At 43.3% G+C, this 26,211-nt stretch overlaps 1 protein-coding gene across 1 annotated transcript; it reads left to right on the top strand.

Annotated features, from left to right (window-relative positions):
• On the top strand, window positions 1-25,808 carry LOC150082425 (carbohydrate sulfotransferase 15-like). Its single transcript, XM_090377733.1, has 7 exons — window positions 1-324; window positions 465-795; window positions 12,044-12,175; window positions 12,347-12,500; window positions 23,864-24,017; window positions 24,706-24,853; window positions 25,606-25,808. Exons 1-7 carry the CDS (start codon window positions 1-3, stop codon window positions 25,806-25,808), a joined length of 1,446 nt encoding a protein of 481 aa, XP_090233859.1.
• The last annotated feature ends 403 nt before the right edge of the window (window positions 25,809-26,211 follow it).

The raw sequence follows: 26,211 nt of genomic DNA, 5'->3' as shown, positions 1-26,211 counted from the left end.
ATGCTCCGCGGGTCTGTTCGGACTTTAATGCTAACATCCCGGGTCACGGGGGCAACACTCGGTGCCGCTCCTGCTTCCGCTCGGAGAGTTCGTCGGCTTCTGGTACTGCTGGCGGTGTTCGGATGTTGCGGGGCCCTCGTCTTCTTCTCCAGATTCGGGATTTTTCCACAGCAGTCGTCGTTCAATGTCACCGCTAGCCAAGGACCGGCGTGCGAGCGAAAACAAACGGACCCGGGGTCTCAAGGCGCTCTCGTGGAGACGGAAGAAGGAAGAATCCGAGTGTGGCCCCCTGTGGAGAATCTCCCTCCTGCCCCGTACAGCGAGGTAAGTTGTCGAAAATCGCGATCCACTCCCTTCCCACCGAGGTATTTTTGAAATGCGCGTGTCCTTCTATTTAAAGGATACGTTTGTCGAGCGTGAAGATCCCAATCACGTGCTTTAATTTCTTCTTCTTTTTCTTTCAGTTTTCGTCGATGTTCTTGAGCAATTTCCGCAACCCCTGCTGGTTCGAGAGTCTTAATGAAAGGACCCTCGTTTCGTTCGCAGCCAACCCCTACATAGCGTCTGTGCGCCCGGGAAAACCCGTCCGTCGCACTTACGAGAAAATGAACCGCGCGTACCGGCAGCGAGTGAGGAACCGAAGCCACCCCTTCCGCCTTCGCTGCTTGCCGTACTTCATGGTGATCGGACAACCGAAGTGCGCCACCACGGATCTCTACCAGCGGATGACCAGTCACCCCGACATCGCTCCGGCCCTGCTCAAGGGTCCTCACTGGTGGTCAAGACGACGCTACGGTAAGTGGTTTCTGTTATTGGAAGCTGCGCACACAAATGCCCGGTTTTGTCCACACAAGGTGTACAACAGCGGCTAATGGGGGGGAACCCTGGGATCCGCGTCAACACACGAACATACCCCCACTCTGAATGTCTCCCCCAGTAGCTAGGAGCTGGAGAGTGTGTGTAAACGATGGGGAAGGAGAATCTGTTTTACATCTGCTGTAATAAACTGTTTAGTGCAGGGATTACGAACAGCGTTGTCCACTTCACTCGGGGAAAATTGCTCGTCCATCGACGGTTGGAATCCCATCCCGTGAATGAATCTGCGCGTGTAGCACAGTGGTATCGTCACCGTCCTCCCCACAACGCGTGGAAAAGGCCCGGGTTTGAATCCGCTCCATGACGCGAGGAACTTTAATGGGCTTTTTTCACTCCGTGGCTGAGTTAGTCGATCTCAGGCGTGTGGTAGATGACTTTTTCATCAACCGGTGAAATACCACCACTTTGCTTATTGGAGGCTTGAAGTGGTGAAACCCATGTTTAGTCTCTAGAGCAAAGTTTCCGGCATCCCCCTCCCCCATACTTCTCCTTCAACCCTTGCACGGTACTAAGTACTATAGGTTTTGATACCTTTCGTGTTTGGGGTTTTCATAAAAAAAAAAAAAAAAAAAAAAAAAAAAGATAGCATGGTTCCCCCCCCCCCCCAGAAACTGGAGTTTTTTCGTCCAGCAAAGACAAATCGACCAGAGAACACACACGCAATTTACAGACAAAGTACATATATTTAGAAATAATGGGTGACCCTAATATAATAAGCTAATTTGATTTGATCCCGCGAAAGAACTCAAAATATGTGTGTAAATCGGATGTTCTGTGGGGGATTTGCTGTTTTCAGTTCGAAAAACCCTCGTTTTCCGGATGGGAACCCGTACTACCATCGCTTTAGACCAATAACTAATCCACGTTCTGAGAAACACATCAAAATTCTTCGCGTCGTTTACTGCATTCGAACTGACGTCGCTTCCATCCTCTGTGGGGAGGGCGGTGATTATACCAACTGTGCAGACATCCAGAGGGTGAGTAAGTTGGTCCATAGGTGGACAGTAAAAACCGAGTTTCTCGGGATCCACCTCCACCCGAAACTTTTTTTTTTTTTGTCGTCCAGCAAAACAGGCAAACCGACGACAGAATACGTGCAATTTAAAGACATAATACACACGGGTAAACTCTCAGGGTGGTATTATTGCAAGTTGCTATTCTTCTTTTCACCATACAGAAACACTTGTTCAGTCTTTCGAATACCATAGTGCAAAGTTTGAAGTCAATCTTACTTTAGAGATCTGTTAGTTTCTCGCCATAACTTCCGCGTAACCTTCGACATCACAAAGGAATTTGCTATCAACAGTCCTTTTTTGCAGCTGTTCCTGAGCAATTCTTATGCGTACGACCTGAAATTCTATATCAGATCAAATAATCCTCATGTCAGATGGTGAGAACAGAGGAGTACCTTTAAGCAATCGGGCTTCACTTGCACGGCCGGCGGAGGCGAGCCTGCATTGCAGGCGAGCGCCACTACAAGGTGGCGCCGTTTCGAACTATTAGTATGAAGTTTAGTATGCTTGGGGGCATTCGCCTTGCAATGCAGGGGCGCCCATTTCAGCTTTGCAGGCGGGCGACGCCCAGCCTGGCGCCCGCCCTGTTCATTTGAACCCTTGAGAATCAGCTCAGATCGCGATAACCAAATAAGAGAGTTAAAAACGATATTCAAATCTTTTTAAGCGGCGGACAGATGCAGAGGGCGAGGCCACAAACAGATCTAGACCTCACTTAGGAAGAAAGGCTCACCATTCAGCAGGAAAGAAAGTGAAAGAAGACATACACAGCAATGTGTGATGTACGACAGGCACTCGTTGAAGTGCGTAATCCAGCGCTGCATTGACAGTACATCCAAAAGTGCTTAACCCCAATGCTGCTTTTTAAATTTGGTCCTCTGCTCCAATCTCTTGAGTAAACAAATACCTCCGATTGGAATATTGGATTACACTAAAATGGATAAAAAGGATGGTTGGCAAAGCCTCTTACTATTTCCAGATCTATATACTCCATGCAATTCTGGTTTGCTTGGAGGATAGATCAGGAAATACTAAGCTGGAGATATCAGATGGCTGCAAGAGATATTCTCACCCTGGCTCGTTATGAGCAGTGCAAACAATCAACAAACAATGGCTTGAAGACCCAGCTTAAGCCGTTTCGGTTGAGAAGAAAAAAATCAGAAAATCTAGTGAAGGAATCCGGATTAAGTTAATGGATTCTGGTGTACGAAGAATTTCGTTAGAAAATAAGGCAAGTGTTAGTCAAGGAGGAGTTGTTTACAGAAGATGGAGCCGCTTGATGAATCCTCTCTTTCTGTATGCTAGAAACGTGATGTCGCGAAAGAGCAATTGAAGGAAGGTTGCACCCAAATCTTTAATTTGCCTTGCTCGATTTAATGGGATATGATTTACGGTATAATCAAGGCAACTGATGGCTTGTGTAGGGTCAACAACATTGTTTCTGACCATCCACGTACTAAAAAGGCGAGAAGAATTTTGAAGCACGCGACATCGATCCTGGTTACGACAGGAAGTAAATATCCTTATATCGTCGGCATGCAATAAGATTCTAATACCATAAAATTCTAATTTGTGCGTTAGCAACGTATGATCAATACAATCGATTGCCCCTGAAAGATCGATGTAAATGGCATCAACCCAGTTCCCCTGGTCTAGCTCTGTGGTAACGAATTGCCAGAAAGAAACCAAGATGGTCACCGCCGATTCCCCTCCCCCCTTTGACGAAAACCATTCAAATCAGATGATAGAATGGGGTTAATTACGGCGATAATTTGCTTTGAATGATAGAGTCAAATATGTCAGCCATTCTGTTTAAGAGCGTAATTTCAAACTTCGAACTCGAACCGCTTTTTATAGATGGGGAAACCAATGCTCGCTAAAGATAACTGCCACATTTAGCTTCCTTTAATGATCTGTCGAAAATACAAACCAATGATGAGCTAAGGGAAGATGTTCTGGAAGATCAAAGGTTTTTGGTATGGATCCATAGAACGGTCATTTTTCCAATTAAATAATACGTTTCAGATGTCGCGTTCATTAATAGTGAAGTCGAGTAATTGGTCTGACGAGCTTACAGAAATTATATTGCGCAATGGGTATGAGGTGAGGTTTTGACAGTAATCTGCAAACATCTCGGACAACTGATGGGGAGAATGATTTACAGGAAGAGGCTCCTTACCTTTAAATGTGCTTACGAAATTTCGGAGTAATATTTGGTCACCGTCCTCACTTGAGTTTATTAAGTTAGAATTAAACTTAGTTTGGGATCGAATAATTACAGTCCTTTTACTTTTTTCCTCGGCAGTGTGCATTCATCAAAAATTGTTTTGATTTTTTGTAATTTTTATGAGCTGTTTGTTTGTTCGAATGGCTCCTAAACTTCCTACCAACTATCCGCCTATCACCCTGACTAGCTGTTTGAGCAAAATTTCGAATCAAATGACCTTCTCTGCAACATGCAGGACGCCTTTCGAAAAAACAAGCGCACATCATTTAATTAGACTGGAAACATCCATCCGGGATGCTTCCAGGATGCTTTGTTGATGACTTTAGCATAATTTCTCAGTCATGCAACATGAGGGTTATTGAAAGACAACTGCAACAAGCCATGAATCGCCTCAATTCCTGGTCGCTTGCTAATGGATTCGGGTTCTCGCCCCAGCAGAGGTATTATCTGCGTACCATCTGCGTACATTTTTGTAGTAAGGATAATCTTCATCGTGAACCTGAATTGAGTCTTGGACCTGTACTCATGTGCATACTAATGACAAGGGTGGCACCAAGCCTTGCGGCTATTTCCACCTATATAATCTGTAGGCACAAAATCCCATATTATGGACTGAAATGTAATTGTGTGTGTGTGTGTGTGTGTGTGTAAAATCAGGCATCTCTGTCACCGGGGGCAGCCACCAGCTGGGCAGATGCACCTTAGCACCCGTCCCTGACACCAAGAGCCGGGCCTGTATTACTAACATTGTCTGTACAAAAACGTACTAAAAATCCCGCACCCACCGGTAGTGGTGCAAGACCGGTGGCTGCCAACAGAATCCTGCTCGTAGGTTGCCCGCATAAAAAAATATAAAAGAATAATAAATTATCCCGCACTCGAGCAGTAAAAAATTAAAATAAATAAAAAATATATATATAAATTAAAAAAAAAAAAAAAAATATATATATATATATAAACTGCCTGAGTGCCAGCAAAAAAGAAAAAAATATGGGGTACACTTACAATCAATCAATCAATCAATCAGTACTTATCATAATTAATAATTCTGTTCTCCTTTTAAATACAGATTTAGCAAACCTTTGCAATGCATTATACCTGCTAACAACCACAAGATATTCAGATTCATTATCTCCTTTATCTAGTCAGATATCTCCTTTTTTAATCCCCCCCAATAGTTTTCATAAAAGGGACGGTCATAAAGAATGTGGGTCCACGATTCCAAACAACTACAGTCTACGAAAGCAAGATGGGTTGGCTACTAATCCAAAACTAAACAGCTTTTTGCTCAGTAAAAAAAAAAATAATAAAAAAGAGGTTTCATCCGTTCTCAAGAAAAAAAAGACACTTCGTAACTTTGATTCCACACATATCTCACTTCAGGGACAAACAATCTAGTTGCAGTTCTACCTTTCAATTAAAAGGTTCGTAATAATCTTTTTGGCCCGTGGTATACCTACAGACGTATCACTAGTAATATCCACGAATGTCAGGGTTGTGCCTTTCCTCAAATAACAAGAAGAAGCTCTGTAGGCAATATACAAGTCCAGGGCAATATACAAGTCCAGGGCAATATATCACCCCAGCTAAGACCTGTACAGCATTTGTTGAAACTGTTCTACACAATTTGAATAAGGCTAACGTCGTCTTCCTCTGTACAGACAAAAGATTTTGCCTAAATCTAACATTAATTACTCTTTTATACCACACATTCGCAGCACTATAGGCAGAAACCTGCTTTATAATACAATGTTAAAACCTTCTTTTTAAGGCCCCACTCACATCTACTTATTCTTATCACTGCACATGCAAATCCCTTGACCTTAACACTCATAAATGTCAAATGTGGCAAAAAAAATAACTACCTGTCAAAAATTATTCCTAAGTGCTTAGTCACCTCCACCGTTGGAATTTGTTTACCCTCCAATAAGACGCTTGGGGGAGTCTACCTGGATCCAATCTGCCTTTAAAAACCATCGTAACAGTTTTCTTTGAACTTACGCAGTCTAGCCATGAGACTAAACTCTCCATTACAATCTTAGCATGTAATTCTAACATCAATCTGGACCTACCTGGCAAACAGATAACCAGATCATCTGCATACGCTGTCCTTTTGCAAAAATCAAACTTTTCCTGTAGCCATAAATTTAGGACAAGATTCCAAAGAAGAGCCCTTGGGGACATCCTCTCGAAACTCGCTTACCATATGTAATATGGTGTGAACGTACAATTACCTGTCTATTTATTAAATAACTTCTAATTAGAGATGTTCGAGGCAATGTAATTTTCTTAGGGAATACTTTGAGGCCATGCAGTGTGAAAAGCACCTTCAAAATCGATACACAAAAGTAGTACATATTTGGATTGAGCTGTCTGTATAATATTTAACAATTCACCAGCAGCATCTTCAGCAGATAGACCTTTAACAAAACCATATTGACACTGTAAAGTAATATTTTGTTCAATCATGCATTCATTAAGTTTCATTTGAACAAAAAGCTTTCCCAAATTCGGACGTAATGAGATTGGTGTTTACCCTCTGGGAAAGTTACCTGTTGGCCAGGTTTATGAAGCTACTTCAACGAGGCTGTTTTCCAAAATCCTGGAAATGTGCTGTCAATATAACATCTAGTAAACACGTTTAATTTCTATTGAGGAAATATTTCGACCATTTTAATTTTTGCATTGTTCTGAATGAGATCAATCCCAGGAGTCTTATTCACATTTAATTTCCCACGAATATCTTTTAATTCTGTCATATTTAGCTCAAACTGAACAGGACAAGAGTAATTACAATTGTCTTGTCTAATCTGCATTTGTACAATACACTGTGCTTTCATCATCTTCTGCAAACAAAATCTGAAAACTGTACAATTCCAATCACTAGATTCCACCTGCTCACTAATAACTACGATGACAATAACTTATAAAAAAAGAATGGTATGTGTTTTGTAAACAAGACCACGAGGATCTGAATTGCCAGTTTCATTTACGAAATTCTGCCAGGATTTAATTTTTTGATTCAAAATTAATTTTTTATATAAATTCCTCTTTTTTTTATACACCTCCCTAAAAAAATCTATATCCCCTGTTTTCCTAAATCTATGTTTCTGAAAAATTTTTCTGGCAGGAAATACTTCTTTTTTTAAAGTATACAATTCAGTTGACCACCAAAAGGAACAATTTTGGATCTGATTTTTTTCTTTTCAGCTGATTTTGATAAAGCATTCCTAAGAAGGCTGCATCTAGATGGTTCTGACAGATAGTTGGGAAACTTACTGCGATAATTATCTAGTCTCATTTTAAACACAAGAGATCTGTGGTCACTAGTTGTGTATGAGGATTTGAACATCCAACCACAACACTTTTGAGCCATACCATGGTTCACTTCAGTGACATCAATATTACATTGTCCACAATCATTATAAAACCCCAGGGGCTCACATCTGGTGAGTATGGGCTTGGCACACCCAGGGTCCTGAGCTGAATATCATCATTCTTCTCTTTCTTGGTGATTCCCTTTTATCTCTCTCTCTCTCTCTCTCTCTCTTAGGGTAACTCGGGAATTTTTTTTTTTCGCTGGTGCAGCATAAGCCTCAGGCTTCCTTGCACCATATAGCTGATGATAATAATAAAAAAAAAAAAAAAAAAAAAAAACGTTGTTTAATCACACTTAAAACATGTGGACATGATTTTTTTTTTGTAAAGGGCGGCTCCTAGAACGTCAGTTCAACTCCGCCTCGTATCTCTGTGAAGAACAGAATCACTACAAATGGGCCAGATGTGTGTGTGACGTCGGTTTGTGTGTGTGTTCTGTTTTCTGTTCTGGCCGCTTGGCTACCCAGAAGCATCAGTCACCTGGACAAATGATTCTGTGTACTCGTACACACCACGGGAAGGTGGGCCAGTCCCAATGGAAAGCGTACTGTTTCAAAATGAGACTCTGACCCACCTAGTGCTGCCAAAAGTTGGGCCAGATTCCTCTAGGGGGGCGAACTCCAGAGGAGGGAAAAAAATTAATTTTCCAATGGTGCAAAAAAAAAAGAAAAAAAAAGAAAAAAAAAGTGATATCCCGGTAGAACGCGAAACAACAAAAAAAATAATAATAAAATTAAAAAAAATAAATAAATAAAATAAATAAATAAAAAAAATAATAAAAAAAATAATAATACAAAATAAAAAAGAGAAAAACTTTCTGGAACACGCCAATAACTCTGTACAAGGTGCACGAGAAGTTTGAACATTCTCCGTGCAATCTCTTCTACATCTTGGGGGGTGGGATGGGGGGACGGAGTACCTTATTACGCATTCACCGTGCACTTGTGAGATCTAAACTTCCCAGTTTAGCCCAGTGTCCTTCGATGGCTGAACCCTGTCCGTCATCAGGATATTTGAATCGCTACTGGAGCATTTCGAACATCTGCTGTGCAGAGCTTCGAAGTATTAGAACAAAAATAGACTACCGTCATCGCTCAGAATGTCTCCTGAGCGATAACGGGATTCTAGTTTTGAAGCGAGTACGCTCAAAACTAGAATCTCTGCCAGACCATCCTATGTGGACATCCGTCTTTGAGCCACGATAGGGAAATTTGTACAACACCCGTGAGCCTGCCAATCGTCCCTTCCGTATTCGTGTTTTTGCGCCACAAAAAATCAAAAATCAAATCAAATCAAATCATTCCGTATTCGTGTCCAAGAGCAACTTAACATCACGGTAGACAAGATTGCGCAATCACCAAATGAGCCATGTCAATAATCATCGCCTTTTGGGACCCTGTAAAAAGCTTAGAGAAGTAATACACAACAAGATGCAGTCCCAATGGCAGGATTCATGGAAATGACACTTCAATCACCTGTAATGTAATCAACCATGGCAGTGTAGTCTGCGCATCATCCCATCTCATCTGTGTTTCTGTTTTATGGTGGTCCCAAGACCCTCGCCCAAATCCACTTAGTATTATTGTCTAACATACACTCTGTATAAAGGCCTGAATGTTATATTCAGACCGCTTCACCACCAGGAAGCAGCCAAAACCCGGGCAGCTATCTTCTGGCGCCAGTCCCAGGCACATTTTCCAACCTGGGTCTACTATAACTCTTACTGCGCGAATTGGCACCAAATCTAGTCAGCGCAGGGATCGTAAAGAGGAAGTTGTTTCCTCTTCTAGAACCCCGACTCAGTTTCGGGCCCCTCCCTCAGAAGAGCCGTTGTATATCTCTCGGATCCGCGTCTGCAGTTACAAGCCAGTATGGACTGGATCGGAACTTTGACTCGTCTGAACTTCCCGTAAGAAATTGAAATCCCTGGTCATTTTCAGCTCCCAGAGGGGTGGGGGGGGGGAGCAAAGCAGAGCAGATGACACAGGCAATGCATCTCCAGTACGGAAGGTGTTTATCTGCGTGTAATTGGGTAGAAGTAGCAACCTCACTAAACTCGTTTATAAATTTCATTCGTTCATTCTCAGTGCAGAAAGTTCAACTTAGCAGTTTAGATTTGCCTTTCATTTTGTTGTACAAATAAACATCGTTTCTTTTTCTTGCGCGGTATGATCGCGTGCATCGTCATTGGGTCACCTCTCGAATGTACATCGTTCGACCAAAACGTAAACTTATCTATTTGGAATCGCGCGTGATCACGAAGGAAGTTCACTGACCCGTTTATGCCATCGATTGTCCGCGGGAAGATGGTGGCTGCGCCAACAGGTGCGCGCGACCCGTATGAGGAAAACCGCTCGGTGATATCTTCGCACGCGACCTCAGCTGTGAGATCGCCACCTGCGCTAATTTCGAACTGAAAACACTCCGTGTCCGTGTCCTTGTACTCGCCACATTCACAGAGCCCCCCCCCTCGCTTTCAAACATCTTTCGAATAGCGTTTCATTCTTGGGGAAGTGCGGTTGTTTCTGCTGGCTGCGGAGGATTGTAATGCACGTGTGGTCGATGTTTATTTTCTCGCTTTCAAAGCTGCCCCGACACGAAACGTTTATCGTAAGCGTCACGTGCGAGAATGTCGCTTATTGGAAAACGAATTTCTGATCCTCCTGTCAGTTTCAACCCTAACAGCGAGTCTCGATTTTTTGATTGAGTCGCACCTACCCCAACGATCCTGCCGCCACCCGAAATATCGAGCGTGTCCCGTGATTTTGGTTGAACCTCAGAGTCATTAAGTTTCTTTCCTTTGACTTCGAGGAGTGGAAGAGAAATACAAGGAGGCAAGGAGTGAAAGGGAAATACACCGATAAAGCCTGTCATTTGTAAATTTCGTGTCTCTAGCACTATTTTACACGAAGTTATTCGAATTTTCGTGGGTTTCGTTCAAAATTGACCACTCTGTGTTTTCCATTTCGAACTCTGTTCTCTTCTCGAAGAGGCAACCGCTTTCAGTTCCTTTTGTAATTGAAAAAAGACGTTTCTTTTCGAGCACAAAAACAGTCGGAATGTTTGGGCGTTCCGTGCACCATCTTCTGCAATGGCTGTTCGTTAAAGGTCAACTACTTCGGAAACCGTTTTACCAAAAGTGAAGCGAAATTCACGCAAACATTCGAACTGAAAATTGACACCCTCCTTCGCGGGATTTTTTGGAAAAAACACAGAAACGGGATTCGGCTTTTTTTTTATTGTTATTTTTAATATTTTTGAAACTTCGCCGAATTATTGGAGGGTGTCTGCTGCTTGTCTTTTTTTCTCCTCATTAATTCTCAGAGTAATTTGCCTTTGGTCACGTTATCCGGTACATTCTCCTGTGCGCAGTGGAGGTCTTTCGCAATTTTACTGGCGTTGCATCAGCGTGTTCGTTCGGGGACTGCAGTGCACTCGAAGGAAGGAAGGAATGCTTCAGCCATGAATTTAGAGCGCCACCTAAGTCGAAACAAGATCAAAGTGTGCCGCGCGATAATCGAGCTATTCTTGGAGTGCAAATGCTTGAAGGACTTTCTTGGGACACTCTCGACCTCTTTAGATACGAGGTGGGACTAGGGGTTATCAAAGTTGCAGGTTCCGGAACGGTGGCGGAATTAAATTCCGTGGAAAAATAGAGCCATCCGGCAGTGGGGATGGCCTGCGGAGGATGCAAACATTTTGAATCGAAACATGTCCCTTAAGGTGGAAGAGGAAAAGTTTGGTTGGAAAGGGCTCGGAGCGCTTCCATTATAGAAAGGAACAGACGAAGAAAAACACTTCCTCGTTCGTGTACAACCCTTTTGAGATAAAAATAAACGCGTAATCTGCAGTTCACGCGACATTATTACTACCAACTTAGGACCAACACGTAAACGAGTAAATAAATGTAAACGAGAACAGCTTTGGTAGCTTAAAAGATGTTTTGGTACACGGAGGAATGAGGGCTTCGTTGGTGCACTTTTTAAGAACGGGACTTATTTTCTTTACGGCTGCCTCAAAGACGTCGGCGTCACAACAGCGGGGTGACCAAAAGGGATAAGCGCACATTCGTGCCGAGATTGTCGGCGTTGCAGTCTCGGATTATTCTGCTCAGAGAGTTCCCGAAATGATTCAAAAGGAATTCTGCTTTTGCGACGTTGTTCCGCTGTTCAGTGGCAAACTGTACAGCGGGATTTCTTAGCGACACAAATTCCACAGGCGATTGAAGGTCATTCGTAAGCTCTGACCTCGCACCTCCCATTCCGCCCACCTTTCATCCGCGCAATTCGTGACACTGACTGCGTACGTATACTTACGCCAACTTTTGCTGGATGAGAACGGGGTGGAGCTTCCATGCGTCCGGAGTAGCTAGTGGATGACCTTGATCCGCCTATGGAAGCGCTCCCTACTATAGCTTGGGTGACTGTCGCATTTCAGAGGCTTCGTATTGTCCCTAGTTTCGTAAAGTTCCTTTGGGTAGTTTCCTTATTCCCCATCCCCAACAGCATCTCCATTAGGGGAGTAAAAGATCGCCCTTTTCTGTGTTTAGGTTCGTACCTGTCGTGTGGCCGTTCCGTGCCTTTCGCGTCCTACGCAGATCTTTTTACTTTGGCGGCGGAGGAGATTCTGTCAGCTGTGACGTACGATCCCGATGGACAACCCCTGCACCCAGTCATCACAGGTGGGTGGAAATTTCTGTTTTCGTTTTCTCGATTACGATAAAATATTCGGTTTTCTCCGGAACCTTTCGTGATGGATTATGAAACAACGAACACGAGCCCAAACGGGTTTCAAAGTGTAACTTACTGCTTGACATCATTCGTTTTTTTTTGTTTTGTTTTTTTTTTTTCAGGTGAGGCGAGTCCTTCCACTCTCTGGGACATTTCATTTGTCCCGAAGGATCATCCCGTGCCAGATGCCGACCCGTGGCTCGTAGTTCCGAGGGACATTAAGAGGATTCTCCCCAACGTGAGACTGATCGTCCTTCTCAGGGATCCCACCACCAGGTAGGTGCCTCCGAAGTCTTTTCTCTGCGTTTCAAGCATTGCCCGATTTCTTTCGCTTTTAATTCCCTCTTTCTCAATGCCTTCAGACTCGTCACGCAACTTGCACGATGTGTGGTGAACGATGTCTCTTAATTTGCCTCCAAATCTAAAGGAAGAAGAAAGAAAAATTTTATTTTCAATTTTTATTATTTATATTTTGTGACCTTGAGATGGATTAAAGGAACAATTCCAACAGAGCTAACCATGATCATATTGACATGTAGTGGGCAATATTACTGGATGGTCCCTCCCCCCCCGCTCAATATCAACCATAGGACAACCAGCAAAATTCGATACTTTGTCAATGAACGTGGTGGGATACGGAGATATACGTGATGTTTTACAATGTCGATTACTGGTTTGCGGTCGAGAGCTGCGTGTTGACCTCTTCCGAATCTGGATTTTACGTCTGCTGCAAACCAGTCACGCAAGATGGCGCTGTTACAGAAGGTGGCGTTGCAAACAGATCCATCAAATGCCGGGTGACCCTCGCGATTTCCCAAATAGTTCTCGAACTTTTTCATCACACCTCGAATGCGACTCAAAATGTCTGATGAATGCAAAATTCCCCTCTGCAACTGGCGTTTCTTTTTTTTTTCCCACGCAAAATACTGTATCGATGTCCAATATCGCGAGGTTAAATTCCTTTCATCGAAACCAAGTTCACTTCGCCGATCTAAGGAGGTTTTTATAACCATGGGATGTCCCAAAATATACCTGCTTACCTGCTGGCTGAAGTCCATTGCTGGAACTGTAATGTCAAAAACAGTTTCGATCTCTTGTCGGAGCAAGGCACGGTGGAACCAACAGCTCATCTTTGAATTTCAGAATAAGCAAAGGCTACATGTCAAATAGAAAGCAACATCGGACCCACTAGACAGGATTGCATACTGAAGAGCCCGTGCCCAGTTCAATAGAAGCAAATCTGAAGCCATGAAAGCCTACATCGACAAAACAATCAAGATCGGGACGGCACCGTTTAAGTGAAGGCATGATGAATTCCCTCAACAACTTAATCCGATCGAATGGCTAGACTAAACCACAAAATTTAAACCAAATCCAGCATCAGACTACAAAAGCATTCACAACAGTTGTCAGCGAGATGCCCTTCTATCATCATTCCAAAAAGGGCAGCTTATCCACGCCATGAGTGATATCACCCCAAAATCTTGCACCGGATATGATGGAGTCCCACAATTTATCCTTAAGAGCGTTAGTCTTTTCATCATAGATGCACTCGTAGAAATCCTTAATGGAATCCTCGAAACTCAAAGCTTCCCAACAGCCTGTAACCAATACATTGTCCGACCAATTCGCAAAACACAAGGAGCGACCTCAGTTTCACAATTCAGTCCAATAATGAACACCCCATATCTCCTTAAAGTCATGGAGAAGTGCCTTCTTCCCATCCTGACCAACCAGGTTCTGCCATGTGATTCACCATTCATTCACTATGCCTTGAAACGCAAGTCCACCATTACCGACCTGCTGCCAACCACCAACACCATTCTGGGGGCTCCGTAAGATACGGCTGAGATGGCAACTGTTTATCTGGATATCCAGTATGTATTCAACAGCATAGACATCCGGCCCATCCTGCAATTTTGTGAGGAGGGATCCCAGATCAAGGGCAAAACAATAGAATTCTTGAAATCGTTACTAACGACTACGGTCCTTCATCTGATTGCGAATAAAAAATCATTCACAAGGAAAGTCTGTGTAGGTGTTTCCTTGGGCGGAGTTCTTTCACAGCTCCTCTTTACAGCTGCCATCCTCCCCTTCCTGTGCCAGCAAACAGAATTTATCAGTTATGCAGACGACTTGAAACTCCTCTATCGGATCAACGGAACAGCCCGACTTGATTCTGTTTCTGAAACCATTATCAACAGCCTCAAGAATCTGAGTACATACTTGGCACAGTTTTCTCTAAAGATAAATCTGCACAAATCTGTACAAATGGTGTTCTCACTCAAATGAAACCCAACGCAACTAAACCTGGAAATCCATGGAAACCCCATCACCATAGTCACCGAGCAGAGAGATCTCGGCGTTATATTCGACCGTAAACTCGGTTTCAAACACCATGTTGAAGACATTCACAACAAGGTCTGCAGATCAAGATGGCTTGTCAAACAACACCTCGTTCATGACACAGAGACCGAGTACACGCTCCAATACATATACCGGTTTCTGCAGCCAGCCATCACCTACGGGTCAGAAATCTGGGCGTCGGAAACGAAAACGACGCTAAAATCCATTGCATCTGACGAGTACTGGCTTCTTCGGTGGGTCCTCTTCAAGCATAAACTGCCACCACTCATACATACTTCAGATATCACCCAACTTCTAAATTACAGAAAAGTCTCAGAACGGATATTCACCCTCCGCTTGGTCGTCTCAATTAAAATGGCGGATGGGCTATTGGAGAATCTCCTCCTAAAACCCTTCAGTCCCCCTTGTAATCTGTAGGGTACTCTGTATGCAGAGGCTGAGGATAGACGACAGATTCCTGCCAATGGAGATACTCCACAACCACAACGTTCAGGAAATGGATGTAGACTACAAGAAGTGGAAAGGGGACAAATCCTACAGAAGACGCATCATGAGGGAACAGCTTTCGTCTTCAGCTCAGTGACTGCCATCATTTTTCCAGTTTTCTTTTTTTTAATAATAATAAATCTTTATTTGTTCTACCAAATATAAACTATAGGTGTACATTGGTAAGTGACAAATTCCCTTCACGGCAGAAAATGCCAGGGGATCACCATAAAATGTGAATAAAAGAAGTCTAAAATATACAAGAAAGGTGGAATATACACGAACAGATGAACATTACTCATCACTGCATTTCTCTGTAGAGTCCTGGCAATTGTAATACAAAAGTTCATCTTTACATCACATCCACTCAATCAACTTTGAAGTGCCTGCCTGGCAACCCGAAGGTCGCGGATTCGATTCCCGCCTCGGGCTTGGATCAAAGTACTGCAAAAACCTTGGGAGGTGCATTATGGCCACAGAAGCCTATGCGCCAACAACTACCGAAAAAAAAAAAAAAAAAAAAAAAAAGAATCAACTTGTGCGAGATATTCAATTGCGTACACACAGTTGTTGACAGAAATTCACACAACTACTAGGCAACAGTAGCCTCGGCGAGCCACGCTGCGGTTTGTTTCCTTTTTTTCGAATCTTCTATGAGGGTCCTTAGTAGGTCAATCCCGATACGTGTTAGGAACTGAATTGATTCGAACGCACTGGCGGGTATGAACCTGTCGGCCATCTTCAGTCTGCTGGTCTTCATTCTTAATGCAGATTTTGTGCCTCTTAATGCAGATGGAGGGATGTGCCACTCACAAAGCTCACAGAAGCATGGTGATGATATCGTGCCTGCCAGTCATCATTTTGATTGTGGTTATTAATCGTATCCAGGCAATGATGTCTGGTAAACGCTGCAGAGAGCTGCGTGGTCCTGTTGAGGGAGATAGTGCTTATGGTTTGCCCACTTCAGCAGCCAGAATTCACTCGCATATATTCTCCTAATTTGAGTAGGGGTGGCTGACGCCCACAGTTCGGCGCCATACAGAATGGCCGAATACACTGTGGTTCTTAAATATCGTGCGGTGTTGTAATCTGTTTCACGTGCAACAGGTGTTGTTTTGTTGTCCAACGTAAGTAGTTCATTTTCTTTACAATCGGGTTAGTATGAGACTTGAACGTAAGTTTCTTATCAAATGTTACTCCCAGATCTCTATGCGTCTCAACAACTGGGATAGGTTTGCCATTAAGTTTCGGGTGTACGAGCGTATGCGATTTTTTGAGAGAGTACACCATGATTAGTCTTCTGTGGATTTAGGGCCAAGCCAAATTTGTCTAAGTACACGAATAAGTTCAGAAGCTTATAATTAATCTGGTCACACAATGCACTTTTGATCATAGACGGTTGGATGGGTGTTAGAATCTTAATAGCGTGTGCATAAGTGCATACATCATCCCTACCCTTGCAGAACGGGATCATCATGGTGGTAAAGAGGAGTCCAGATAAAACTCCACCCTGTGGAACTCCTGCATGGAGTTGGCGTTGGAGGATCTGACTATCTGTGCGGTAATAAATGGACCGACAAGTAAGTAGGGCCTGTAGGAACTTCAGCAAATTTCCTTTTATTTGGAAGGCGTGTTGGAGCAGATGAAGTAAGGCATGTACATCCACACTATCGAAGGCTGCTTTTATATCGGCATAAATTATTGCAATTTCCTTTCTGGCTTGGAAAGCGTTTAGTATCGTGGCCTGAACTGTGAGGAGGTTAGTTATTGTTGATCTTGCAGTCATTGAATAATGAATTTGTTGAGGCTGCCCAGCCAGTATCTGATTCGACAACTTTGGCAACAGAGCTTTCTCTGTTGCCAAAGTTGTCGAATTCTTTGTTCTTTGTCAAGCCCCTGATTTGTGTCACTTTTATGTGTGCAACGAGGTAGCCTTCCCCTGTCAAGTGTGTCTTTCATGTAGCGGTTGATTGCTCTAGATTTTTCCCTATTAAATATTGCTCTCGAGCAATATTTAATAGGGAAAATATTTAATAGGGAAAATTAAATATGGAAAATTAAATAGTAAATATGGCCCTCGAGTAGTTAATTCTATTTTGCGTGTCATTAGACAGTTTCCATTTTCTGTGCACAGTTTGCTTTAGTTTAAACAATGTAGATAGGCTAGAGTTCCACCAGGTTTTCGATCTTGAGGATATCCTTACTACTTTGGAAGCCGCAAATTCTTAAATTTTGTTAAATCCCTCTAGTATTGTCGCTGTTATTGCATCAGGAACTTATCGGTGGAACTATCACTGATTGCAATAAAGACATTCTTCGCTCGTGACAGGTCAGTTTCTTATTAGAAAAGGCGAAGTCTTTTAAAATCCCTTTACCTGGGGGAAGGGAAGCGCATTTTTGATAATATTGGGAGTGGGGGTCGATCTGTTCACGAGGAAAGTTTACCGAAATTTTGTGGGATTTCCAGCGAGGTCAACCCGGAACTCGTACGGGACAACTGCGAGCGGGAAAATCTTCCATTGCACTTGAAACGCGAGAAGGGAATTCCGACGAAGCACGCTGTAACGTGAGACGCGCTTTCGAAGCACGTGCGCCAGTGGACGTTCGCACCGAGCTCGAAGCTGAAGTGACTCCGAACCGATACTTCGCGAGAGATTAAGTGCGGCCTCAAAATTCGGACTTTCTCCTCGCAAACAGAAAGTTGCCTCAACTGGCAATTACTCGCGCGCAATTAAAGATGCCTCGATGGGCATCTCTAATTGCGTCGAAATAAATAAGTCGATTCTGGACAGCTCCGGCTCCGAAACGCTTTCTGCGACGCATTTTGTAGGTGGAGCCGTCCTGCGAGGAAGTTCATTTGAAGGACGGACACACACTGCCAACAGGATTTGTCACGTACAGGAAGGTTCGAGCCTCTGGCAACCCGGGTTCGGCATTTTTTAGCTCTTCGAGAGAGTATTCTTCAACTCTTGGACTGAGCGTGGATTATAACGCTGACCAATTACGTTGCGCGTGAGGCCATGTATTTCGTGTTGAAATATTTAAACTAAATTGAAGTAAATGGAGATGGTCCGACTTCCTTCTGTTTGTACAAAAAAAAAAAAAAAACATTATTTTTAAGCCACCCGAATAATTAAATTCATCTGCCGCGCTGTTTGTCATAAGTCTGTTAATTGCGTGTGTTCTGTGGTCTATTTCTCTATTTGCTGGAAGAAAAACCCGAGGTTCTGGAAGAAAATGCCTTCTTACCTACGCCTGAGACCGACTAACTCGGCCACGGAGTGAAAAAAGCCCATTAAAGTTCTCCACGTCATCGACGGGATTCGAACCCAGGCCTTTTCCACCCGGTGTGGGGAGGACGGTATTAATATTAGTATTAGTAACGGCCGCATGGTGCAAGAAAGCCTATGGCTTATACTGCACCAGCCAAAAAAAAAAAAAAAAAAAAAAAAAAATCAGAACAAAACAATGATAAAAACAAAAAATAAATCAATAAATAAAATAAATAACTAAATAATAATAATTAATAAATAAAAAATAAAATAAAATATAAATAAAAAGGAAATTAATCCTATCATCCTATGCGCTTCCCTTATCCGAAAGAACTATCCAGATGACCTTTGAATTTCCCCAAACTGTCGGCCTCCACCACCCATGAAGGCAACTTATTCCAGTAATTTATAACTCGCTGGCTAAAATAAAACTTCCTGCAGTCCAATCTAAACATTTCCCCCCGTAACTTGAATTTATGTCCCCCATTTCTACCATCATTTATAATCTTGAAAATTTTGTCCTCATTCATTTTACTGATGCCTCTCAGAGCCTTAAACACCTCAATCAAATCTCCTCTAAGGTGTCTAGTTTCCAAACTCTGCAACCCACATATTCGAAGTCTTTCTTCATAAGGACGCCCTTTTGCCGATCTCACCAGGCGAGTTACCCTTCTTTTAACACCCTTTCAAGAAGCTCGATGTTTTTCTGTAGGTGCGGTCTCCATACTTGAACACAGTATTCCAAGTGTGGTCTAACATAGGCCTTATACAATGGGATTATCACGTCCCTATCTCTACTTGCAAAAGTTCGATAGATCATTGATAGGACATCATGGGCCTTCCTTGCAACCTGTTTACAATGGTCAGAGAATTTCATGTCTGACCGTATCGTAACACCCAAGTCCCTTTCCTCCAGTACTGGGTTTAGTTGAACTCCACCAAGTGAATAAGTTATTTTGGGATTACTGTTTCCCAGGTGTAATACCTTACACTTTGTTGGATTAAAGCACAGCTGCCATTTTTACGACCATTCCTGAAGTCTATCTAGGTCTCTCTGAAGAAGCTCAGCTTGACAGTGATCATTAACTACTCTACCAATTTTAACATCATCTGCAAATTTAGACATCACGCCCTCTATCCCTTCATCAATGTCGTTTATGAAAATTAAAAACAACAGTGGTCCTAATACTGATCCTTGGGGAACCCCACTTCTTACATCAACCCAATCTGAGGAATAGCCATTTATCACAATCCTCTGCCTCCTGCCCTGAAGCCATCCTTCTATCCATCTAAGGATTTTCCCAGTGATTCCAACCTGTTCCAGCTTATAAAGCAACCGCTCATGTGGGACTGAGTCAAAAGCTTTGCTGAAATCTAAATAAACAATGTCGAAATTATTCCCTAAATCCAGCTCTTGAGTGACCCTTTCGAAATAGCGAACCAGATTTGTTAAACATGATTTTCCCTTTACAAAACCATGCTGAGTATCTTTCAGAATTTCAATTCGCTCCAAATGATCCTGAATTCCACCTTTGATCATTGCCTCCATGATTTTCCCTACTACTGAAGTCAGACTGACAGGTCGATAATTTCCAACTTCACTTTTAGAGCCACCCTTAGGTATGGGAGATACATTTGCACTTTTCCAATCCAAGGGAATCTCCCCAGAGTCTAGTGATGCTCGCATAATTAGCCTCAATGGTTCAATGCACTCGCTTGCCGCCTCTCTTAAGATTATAGGGTATATTCCATCAACTCCAGGAGCCTTACTGGTCTGTAGGCTCGAAAGTTTTTTCATTAAATAATCTTGCGAAATTTCAATATCATTAATTACATATTTTTTAACTTCGCTCCCACAATTTCCCACTGCCACAAAAGGTAAACCAGGCACTTCGAATCCTTCAGAACTGGGCAGCCCTACACAAACTAAGACTCTCAACCCCAAAAGACACAATCCATTCTCCTGAAGGGATCACTGCAGCCTACTAGAAACCCCACTATCAAACTTCAAGGCCAAACCGTCAAGCTAATTTCCACGTTAAAACTACTAGGAATAGTACTTGACCCTAAGCTCACTTTCTCTCCGCATCTTCCACGCGAAAGTGAGAAACTACACTGCTCTCATCGCACGGGTGAGTCGTCGCGATTGGGGATTAAACCGACGCACCCTTAAGTTTCTGTACAAATCAATCTTCCTTCCCTTCATAACGTATGGATCAGGGGTCTGGTTTCGTAGGGCAACTCTTTACAACAACAAACGTAAACTGGGAACCATCCAGCGCACCATCCTTCTTACTATTACAAGGGCATGCTGCACAGTTAGCAACCCAGCCCTTCAGGTTCTTGCGGGCGTCCTTCCGCTTGATCTGGAGGTTATTCGAAGGGGCCTCCACTACTGTCTATCCAGGGGTATACCAGCAACTATCCTTGGACACTCCATCAATAACCTGAATGAAATCAGGCAGGAAAAGAAAAAAATTGCCACCCTACTACTTCAGACCTGGCAGGACAGATGGGCTGCTACCGACAAGGGCCCAATCACCAAGAAATTTATACCGTATGTGAATGCCGTATTTCCGAAATCTCCAACTTGGTTTTCTCCTGGTCTTTATACCACCTACCTCATTACTGGACACGGATCAATTAATCATAAATTAACATCCATGGGAATCATTGACAACCCTACTGTGCATGTGGTGAAATAGAAGACTTGAACCATCTAGTATATACCTGTCAACACTACGAGGACCTCCGCAGCATCCTGTTTACTCGTATTCAAGATAACCCTCAAGGAAATGAACACTTATTCATCACAGAAGAAAACTACTACTATGAGTTTACCAAGTTTGCACAAGCCTTCTTCACAAGACGGAGCACCCTATTGCCAACACAAAATAGGAACAACCCAAACATCTGATCCTAACCTAACTGGCCAACCGATCTTAACCTGGATAGGATCAACTGGCGTATGGACCACCTCATTCCTCATTGGCAACTTGCACACGGCTCTCTTGCTGTCTTATTTATCGTTCTTCCCGGGGTCCCCTTTCAACTGATGGCGCTTATTGCTCCATTGATAACCTGGAGGATACCTTCGCCTACATCCTCCATATTTCTAGCTATACCCTCCTTTCTTGCGTACACTCTGCACTTCCCCGACTCTACCTTTTTTTTTTTGTTTTTTTTTTGTCTCCCGCCAGGAAGCTCTGGCGACCCTGGCGGAGACAAGCCAGAGAATAATGGGTAGACTGGCTACCTCCTAGTGGTGTGTGCGGGCAACGTGGAGTCCCACTAGGGGCCCTGCGGCCAAATGCCAGGACACACAACAGAACCTAACGCAATATGTCATATACAACACACAACACTTTTCTGGCATTTACAGTAGTACTGTATTCCTTCAGGTGGCGCCTGACCCTAATACTATGCACACTATGTCACAAAAGTCTTTTCATCTGTAAATATCGATGCAAAATAACTGTTGAGTTCATCTGCAACGGCAGCTGGTGTATTTATTACTATCCCCTTTCCCTTACATAAAGGACCGATCTGGTTTGTCCTGCTCTTCTTGGCATTTATATATGTGAAGAATTCTTTATCCCCCCTGTTTGCTCTGTTTGCTAGTGATTTCTCATAAACTTCCTTTGCCTGTCGAACCTTTTCTGTGGCTCTATTACACATCACCTTGTAGCTGTTATAGGCTTCAGTACTTTTTATTGCTCTGTAACCTTTCCATGTCACCTTTTTCTGCTCAAATAATGTGGCAACTTCACTATTCATCCAACTTGGAACCCTCCTCGTGGAGTATTTTTTAATGGTATATACGCATTCAAGGCATCTGTGATTAATGTTTTAAAAGCGTACCACAGTTCAATTGTGTTCATTCTCTGCGCGATATCTACCCAGTTAATAGAGGCCATGTAGTACCTTAAGGCATCGTAATTTCCTTTTCTGAAATTAAAACCCATTCCTTTGCCTTTAATTACTGTTATCTCTCTCATCATCATCCTGCTTCCTGCTACTGGTTCCTCTACTGTCAGCCCTGTTATGTCATCTGATTCATGTGTGATGATGAGGTCTAGGATATTCTTTTCTCTAGTACTTTCCCTGACATGTTGATACAAATAACAGTCATCTAGTTGATTTAAAAATTTTGTTCCCCATGTCGAGTTTCCTTCCCATTTACTCCAATCAATTAGAGGCAAATTGAAATCACCCATAATAAGGCATTGACGCTTACTTGCCCATTCCATTTGCATGTAGAGGCTTTTGTCATAATCTTCACAATCACCTGGTCTGTAGATTACTCCTACTCGCATTATACCTTTGTTTCCAACTATCTCACACCATACAGACTCTATACTAGCATGTGAAATGTCTGAATCCGGGAAAGCTACCTCGCACTCAGGCTGCTTCTGATAAGAAGCATTACCCCACCACCCCTTCTATCTACCCTATCCTTCCTAAATGCATTATACAAGCCGTAGTGGAACTCATCATCGCCAATTTCCGGGTGGCACCACGTCTCTGTAAGCCCTATTATGTCCGCGTTCCTTGTTTTAACCAGCAGTTCGAATTCGCTCATTTTATTGACGACACTTCTAACGTTACTGTATAAACAATTAAGATTTACTGTTCTTGTATATTTAACAACCCTAACACAACCCTTGAAGTTTTTTAGGCTCTCTTCCCTGATATTATCAGATATACGCGTGTCAGTATTACCCACATCCCCCCTAACTAGCAGTTTCCCTGAACCTTTAAGGTATCCTCAATAATACTGGCAAAAACTTTTGCACCACCTTTGTTTAAGTGTATCCCGTCTCTACAAAACAAATTCCTTCTACCTACAAAGTGTGGGCCATGCTGATAGAAATTTCCTCCCTAAAGCCTTGCAGAGTCCTTCAAGACTTCAGTTAATCCACAAGGCTCTTAACATATAATCCCTCCTATCGTGTCTGGGCAGAATTGCTGACACATTGCGGCCTTAGACATTACGGTGACGATACCACTGTGATACAGCCCAGACTTTCTGTTTACACCGAAAAATTATGAGCAGAGTTCGTTGGAACACTGCGAGTGAAGTCTAATTTGGGGGTCTCTCTCCACCTCACTTTTATTCGCAGAGAGGGGTCATTCGAACTGACCAATCCGAATTAGTTCGGGTAACCCACGTGCCATGTAATGGTGCGATGTTTGTTGCCGACAAGTTAAAAATTTGTGTGTGTGTGTGTGTGTGTGTATGTGTGTGTGCGCGCCATAACACTCGCAGACGCTTCTACTGCTGCGCGATGTCAGTTGAGAGTAAACGTCTTAGTCCCTTTTCTTATCTAAATACGGTGGTCTTCTCACGAAAGGACCCAAACTTCTCGTCCACTGGAGAGTCATTTGCAACGAGACGAGGCGCCTCTTTCGTGTGGCCAATGAGGGCCGATGCCAATCCGCGCGCTCGTCACTAAACAGGAGAATCGAGACCTGCTTCGAAGTGTCTGATGTTTCTTTCGTGACCTCTTTCAGGCTCTACTCGGACTACCTGTTCCTGACTCGAAACGGCTCCGAGGAGGACTTCCACTCCAAAGTCGTCCAATCAGTTTCCGTTTTCCGACAGTGCCTGAAGGTGTTGCCACCTGCCGGTTGTGCCTACAACGCTTCTGTCACCGCAGCCACAAAGGTAGTGTACACGTGTCGGTGAGGGTACATTTGAAATTCAAAATGCTCTTTTCTATCGAGTGAAAAGAACGGATTGGGAAACTTCCAGTTAATGCTGATTACGACATCAGTACGTGCTGAGGGGTCCAGACCCTCCAAAGCTATCTCTTTGGGGTAGTCGCTCGCTTTTATTAGAGCGATATCGATTATTAGAGCGTGGCAGCAGGAGCAAATTATCGTGAGAAAATTCCAGCCCGAGTACTTTTTCCAGTGGACCATTAAGTTGCTGTAACTTATGGTTCGGAACCCGTTGTTTCTGGTTGGGTACTCGCCGAATGCTATTCGGTCGCCTTTTGTAAACCGATAACTCCTCACGTGCCCACAAAAAAGTGCCCTCTTTGCGCACGTTCCCGAGATGTGCTTGATGGATTCCTGCCATCTGAAAGCGGTCAAGAAGTCGACTCCGTCATATCCGCCATTTTCGATTTGAGGGTGCAAATAATCCTCGTGAAAGTTACGAACCACACCAGAAGTGTTCACGAGAAATATAAATGTTCTTTCGGCCAAAGGATTAACGCAGTGAGCGTTGATCACAAAAGCAAACTGGAATCAGATTTTCCCAACCGTTCATTCCACTCGGGATTCAAAATGTTATCCGTTGCAGCGTTCGAAATATCGCCCGACTAACCGTCGATCCTCTTTTACACCAGGTTCGCCTGCATCTCGGACTCTACGCCGTCTTCCTTAGTCAGTGGCTGCGAGTGTTCTCCCCGAAGCAAGTGTTCGTGCTGCAGTTCGAAGAATACGTGAAAGACACCAGGACAGCGTTGGGGAAAATATTCAGGTTCCTCAAAGTGCGTAAGTACCACTCACTCAACTTTTCCATTACTTCGCGAAGACTTCACTTTTGGGAACATTGGATGGATTCGTGGGAACGCCTTAAAGACGATCAGTTGCAAATCCGCGATGACATTTTCAAAACGGGACACGTGGTGGAATCTTTGTGCACGGGACCGTGTAAAGTTAAGTAACGCGGGACAAGAAAACAAAGCGGATCTCTTTTTTTAAATTATTTCTCGTAATTCCTCTGGAGTATTGAGATGCAAGTATTACCCTAAGACAGCGTTTCCCAGACTAGACCAGTTCCACGAGGTCCCCGAAAAGGACCCTCTTGAACTGGTCCAGTTATTTGTTCATATAGCAAACTGATGATAAATAAAGTTATTATTGTATGTTTATGTAGAAATAAGAATAAAGTTGGGTTGTTTTGAACATAAAACTTTGAATATTCTTTACAGGAAACCCAGTGTTCATAAACACGCAGGGAAACTTATGCATATATATAGGCGGTCGGCAAACTTTTTTTTGATCTTGAAAGGGTCCGTAGATATGAGTACTTTGGGAACCACTGCCCTAAGCGAGCTTACCCTAAATTACCCTAAATTGGTTCTTGATCCAATGTTCGTGTTTCTGATTCCACAAAAAGAAAGCAAATCTTTCTTTCGTGGCTTGAATTATTCTTCTTCAACGATTCAGTGATTGAGGCTGCTATTTTAGAACTGAGCAAAGTCATAAAGAACGCATTTTGAGTTGTGTTAATGTCGTTTCAGGAGCTGTGGGTGCCGAGGAAGAGGACGAGATGATGGCCAAGCCGGCCCTCAACAAAAACCGATGGAAACCGTCGATGTCGGACAAAACCCGAAAACTGCTGAGGGATTTCTACTGCTCTTTCAACGGGGAACTGGCCCAGCTGCTCAAGGACGCGGCGTTCCACTGGGGTGTGCACAGACACGAGGAAAGGCCGCGCAGTTAGTGCAGCGAAGATTAAATATGATCTTTTTTTATTGTAAGGTTGGTTCATAGGTACACGCAGGTACGCTAACTTTACGTACCCTTTACGGCACTAAGCCAGGGGTTGATATTGTTTAAATGCCTGTACTTTTTTGTGGGTGGTTTCAGTGTCCAGTAGATCGCCCACCGCGTTGTGTAGAAGAACCACTGGAGGCGGCTACAATAAATCTGCTCTCTTTTTATCTGTTGCACTCAGTTCGGAAAACCACACACACACACACACACACACACACACACACACACACACACGCTTCTCGCAGCCTTCCCTGGCCCCGACTGCCAAGCGTGCGATCACAGCGATTTACGATTTGAAAGAGTCTTTTGTCCAAGCAACTGATTACAGATTGTTAAAACCTTTTCTTTTA

Source organism: Mastigoproctus giganteus, chromosome 7, assembly GCF_048544385.1.
Source record: "Mastigoproctus giganteus isolate SK-2022 chromosome 7, ASM4854438v1, whole genome shotgun sequence".
In the NCBI taxonomy this organism is placed as follows: domain Eukaryota; kingdom Metazoa; phylum Arthropoda; class Arachnida; order Uropygi; family Thelyphonidae; genus Mastigoproctus; species Mastigoproctus giganteus.
This window is presented reverse-complemented; position numbering and strand designations above follow the sequence as displayed.

What these genes read in the sequence shown, in the direction of transcription:
- LOC150082425 (XM_090377733.1), top strand. Translation starts at nt 1, where the DNA reads ATGCTCCGCGGGTCTGTTCGGACTTTAATGCTAACATCCCGGGTCACG. An exon ending in CTCAGGGATCCCACCACCAG is followed by an intron (nt 12,501 to 23,863) that starts GTAGGTGCCTCC and finishes GACCTCTTTCAG; the next exon opens with GCTCTACTCGGACTACCTGT. An exon ending in CTGTCACCGCAGCCACAAAG is followed by an intron (nt 24,018 to 24,705) that starts GTAGTGTACACG and finishes CTTTTACACCAG; the next exon opens with GTTCGCCTGCATCTCGGACT.